Genomic DNA, 4,906 nt, shown 5'->3' with positions numbered 1-4,906 from the left:
TTGAAGAATCACTTACATCAGGTCACTGCACACTAAAGACCTCACCTTTAAAGTTGTGTGATGTCTGAGTTTTAATTGCATTTTTTCCTCTTCCTGAAAATCCTTTTGTATTCTGACAGAAGAATACATCATGCAATCAGGAGTAAAAATGTCTCATAGTTGAAGGAACCTGGTGAGACGTCCTTACTGTTCACATAAAAAAATAATATTGCACTGACACCATGGCCTTATAGTACACCTATAAGCCATATAAAGTACCTTATTGTCAATGACTTTACTTTAAGCAATGGAGAGCATCAATAATGGCTTGTTTCAGTTTTGCATTGCTGATGATTAACACAACAGAGTGCAGGCTTGGGTAGGCAATTAGGAAAATAAGGCATACTAAAGCAAAAAAAAGATTGCTAAGCTGAAAACTCAGGGGCAACAAAATTCCATTTATAAAATAGAGGATATAAAAGATTAAAAATGAGAGCATATTCCTAATAGCACTTAAAAGGACATCAAGTTGACCTTTTGTAAATCCAGTGTTATTATTGTTCATATTTTGGGTGTGCTTGAAGAGTGGTACCACCAACAAGAAAGTGGCTACACAAAAGATGAGAAATGGGACAAAGGATCCAGCAATACCGATAATATGTACACTGATGTAGTTTATGTGTAGCTCTATATCTTCACTTATTGTTCCATTAATATGGGTGGAATTTACCTTGTGAAATGAATTTACACACCATCCATATGGAAGACTGGAAAGAAGAGATACCACCATGGACCCCAGAAGAAGCCAAGGGACCATCCTAGAGATTCTCATCTTGAGTGTTATGAATAATCTGCTGCTGTAGTTGGTGATCTTCACACAGTAGAAGACACAGAGCACAGTGCCCCACCACAGGCTGCAGAAGTCTACAAATAAGTCAGTGGTGTATATATAGTCATAATATTTCCTAACCAAAGCCCTAAACTCAGCAGATAATAACAAAAAAGTTGCAAATGCTAAATGCATGAGAAGAATTATCCTCGCCAAGCCCAGGCTTGCCATGATGATGTCAATAGCTTGTAGCTGTTTACCTTGTAACCAGTCAATTACGTTTTTCCAAAAAATGAATCCATTTAGAAAGAACCCCATGAGGATCAAAGCAACAATAATAATTAGTAAAGAAACTAAAACAAAATACTCGTACATGTTTTCCTCAAGGTAACTTGTACTGTTCACAGAGAATCTGTTTTCTCTGTATATATCCAGCAGAAAGGTTTTAGTGTTTGACAAAGGCTGCTCTGTGAGATATGAGAGTCCAGAGGATATATTAAAGATAGATTTGTTTGCTTCATATTTTGCATGACATTTGGATACTGAAATCTGTGAAGCTATTTTATAGTCAAAACATTTGAATGGAAACCTGTGTGCCGCAGTTATTTTTGTTCTGACGTATGCGATGCAACACTGAAATCAGGACATTATCCAAAATGCATCAAATGAAGGCTTCAGGAAGCCCAGGATGTCCTTATACCATGTCCTTAACACTTCATGAAAGTATAAAAGTCATTAATGTATAGAAATGTCCTTAGCACTCAACATAAAGTATTAAAGAACTTAAATGGATAGGAAGAAATGTAACTGGGTGTTTTTTTAATATTTTTTTTATGTATGGTAGCTATCAAAAAATGTACATCACATAAGAACATGCAGAATTCCCAGAGTTGTCCTTCATAAAATGGTGCCTGATCTCCTTGTGGTTAAAGGGGAACATTTTATGAGTACATGAGCTTTATTGAAGCTTTACTTGCAATACAATAATAAAAATTTTTTTTTTCCAAGAACAGCAAATAAATCTCCAGAGCAGGGCCTTTTGCCCATCATCTCAGTGCCTGATCTCCTGAGGCCAACTGAAAATATTTCATGAGTTCATATTTAGGCTTTACTTGGAGTACAGCAATAGACATGTCTTTTTTTAAAGACAAGAAAGAAATGACAAGACATACAGTACTGTGTATAGGTTATACGTAGGTGCGAAGAAATGTAAAGTAAGAATGCTTTCAAAAATATATATTTTGATTGTTTAATTTTATCAATTTACAAAATGCAAAGGGAGCAAACAGAAGTCTAAAAGTCTAAATTGAGATCAATATTGGTGTGGTTACCCTTTGGCTTCAAACCAGCATTTAATTCATCAAGATCTTTTGAAGAAACACATTGAATGGGCAATAAGCATGGCTGTCTTTAACGTGGGGCAAAATGGGAAGCTGTCCAGGGCCTAGTCATTGTTGTGGGGCCCAGCACTCTGTACATAGCACACCCCTCAACACTGCTTGCCCTACATAGCGCACCCCTCAACCCTGTACTCCATACACAATGTAACCCTGAACTCCATACACAGCTCACCCCTCAACCCTGCACTCCATATATACCGCATCCCTCAACCCTGCACTCCATACACAGCGTACCCCTCAACCCTGCACTCCATACTAAGTGTACCCCTCAACCCTGCACTCTGTAAATAGTGCACCCCTCAACCCTGCACTGCATAAGTAGCACACCCCTCAATCCTGCTCTGCATACAGAGCGCAACCCTAAACTCCGTACACTGCTCAACCCTTAACCCTGCACCTCGTACAAAGTGCATCCCTCAATCTTGCAGTCTTTATGTACCCTGGAAGCTCATCCTCGGAGATGCTGCTCACATTGGGCTCTGTTCCTACCTGCACTCAGACAACCTTCATAGTTGTGTGTTCTCTGCTATGCTCATTGCTAATAACAAGTTCTATAATTTTCTGTCTATTGGTGGGTCTTGTCCCCTCTGAAGTCTGTGGTGTAGGAAGGGAGGAGATTGTGTGCTGTAACCTCTATCAACCAATCAGTGAGCTGTAATGATGTGCAGCAACCTCTAGCAACCAATTAGTGAGCAGTAATAATATGCAGTAACCTCTAGCAACCAATCAGTGACCAGTAGTAATCTGTTTTAATCTCTAGCAACCAATCAGTGAGCAATAATAATGTGCAGCAACCTCTAGCAACCTGTCAAGGTCCTACCTTTTCCCAGAGGTTATGTTACTCCATGTGCTGGCATCCATCTTGGATTTCTGCTGAGCATGGTGAGAAGCTTTTATGCCTTCAGGTCTTTGAGGTCCATCCCCCAGAGGGGTGTGGCTGAGTACATATAAGCCTGTGATCCACACATGCTCTTTGCACTTGTGTCTTGTGTCTTTGTCTTGCTACAGCTCTGTGTATACGCTCGTGACTCTTCTGGTATTCTGACTCGGCTTGTGACTAAGACCATTCTCTGTGTTTTCCTTCGATCTGACCTTCCGTTGCTGAACCCGGCCCGTGAACTGTGATTCTCTGTCTACTGTTCTGTACTGTTTTGTCCCGTTGTTGTCGACCCGGCTTGCCTGACTACGCTATTGTCATTCTCACCAGCTACACGTCATTGGCGGCGGCCATTACCGCAGCCGGGGTGTCTCGGGGGGCCGCGACCTGATTCCTGGCTGCGTCAAGTCCATCCCCACCATCAGGGGCCCTGGTGAAGGGCAGCCTGGGACTTAGACTCCGCGCCCTGAGGGACTTCGGTCTGTTGGTGGTGGTTGTCGTCAGCCAGTGCGTTACCCTGCCACTAGGCCTACCTGTCCGTTCCACAGCCCTGCCCTGACACAACCAATCAGTGAGTGGTAATGATGTGCAGTAACTTCTAAGGACCAATGGGTGAGCGGTAAGGATGTGAAGTACCCTCTAGCAATTATTCAGTGAGCAGTAATGATGTGCAGTAACCTCTAACAACTAATCAGCAAATAGAATTGATGGGTTGTAAGCACTAGCAACTGATCAGTGAGCCAAAATGTGCTTTTTTTTAAAAAAAAAAGAAGCCAGTAGGGAAATGTCATTTATATTTTTCCTTTTGCAAATGTCAGTATTCCCAAATTGCATTTTTTTTTTATGATCAAACGTTTATTGAAATTTGGTATAGTAGAAACAGATGACATAAAACCTGATTCCTGGCTGTGTCAAGTCCATCCCCACCATCAGGGGCCCTGGTGAAGGGCAGCCTGGGACTTAGACTCCGCGCCCTGAGGGACTTCGGTCTGTTGGTGGTGGTTGTCGTCAGCCAGTGCGTTACCATGCCACTAGGCCTACCTGTCCGTTCCACAGCCCTGCCCTGACACAACCAATCAGTGAGTGGTAATGATGTGCAGTAACTTCTAAGGACCAATGGGTGAGCGGTAAGGATGTGAAGTACCCTCTAGCAATTATTCAGTGAGCAGTAATGATGTGCAGTAACCTCTAACAACCAATCAACAAATAGAATTGATGGGTTGTAAGCACTAGCAACTGATCAGTGAGCAAAAATGTGCTTTTTTAAAAAAAAAAAAGAAGCCAGTAGGGAAATGTCATTTATATTTTTCCTTTTGCAAATGTCAGTATTCCCGAATTGCATTTTTTTTTATGATCAAACGTTTATTGAAATTTGGTATAGTAGAAACAGATGACATAAAATCGTACATTGTATATCTCAAGCAAACTGTGTGACAAGCTCTGGAAAAATAAATGCATGCCAACATCAATGATATTTACAATTCTGACTTTCTTAGGAGCTCTGAGCCATGATATCCAGACTTGTGACAATACACTGCAGACAGTAACCGCAGTACCTGATGATTGACAGCCGCGGCCACGAATGGTGGTGCAGGTAGGGAGTGCGTGCGCCAGTTACCCTGAAATGAAAAATCATATATATATATATACATGACTTTGTGCACCCCTGCCGCCCTGTAGCAGTATTTCTGCTATAGGGTGGAGGAGAAGTGGTTAAAAGTTTCCAGGGGTAGAAATTTATTAGTAGGGGCCAACTTAACACAAATGGTGTTTTTAACCACCCCCTGTTTGAAAAAAATGCACATCCTCACCCAATGTGAA

General features: G+C 41.5%; 1 protein-coding gene across 1 annotated transcript; it reads right to left on the bottom strand.

The window, feature by feature from the left end:
* Window positions 1-274: 274 nt before the first annotated feature.
* LOC149431675 (taste receptor type 2 member 8-like) lies at window positions 275-1,126 on the bottom strand. The gene has a single exon (XM_089665328.1). It carries the CDS (start codon window positions 1,124-1,126, stop codon window positions 275-277), a length of 852 nt encoding a protein of 283 aa, XP_089521454.1.
* Between the last annotated feature and the right edge of the window lie 3,780 nt (window positions 1,127-4,906).

This window comes from Staurois parvus, unplaced genomic scaffold, assembly GCF_062004578.1.
Source record: "Staurois parvus isolate SC_StPar_1 unplaced genomic scaffold, SC_StPar_1.0 ptg002181l, whole genome shotgun sequence".
Taxonomy (NCBI): domain Eukaryota; kingdom Metazoa; phylum Chordata; class Amphibia; order Anura; family Ranidae; genus Staurois; species Staurois parvus.
This window is presented reverse-complemented; position numbering and strand designations above follow the sequence as displayed.

Bases quoted from the DNA above. Each gene is read 5' to 3' on its own strand.
- LOC149431675 (XM_089665328.1), bottom strand. From the start codon at position 1,126: ATGGGGTTCTTTCTAAATGGATTCATTTTTTGGAAAAACGTAATTGAC.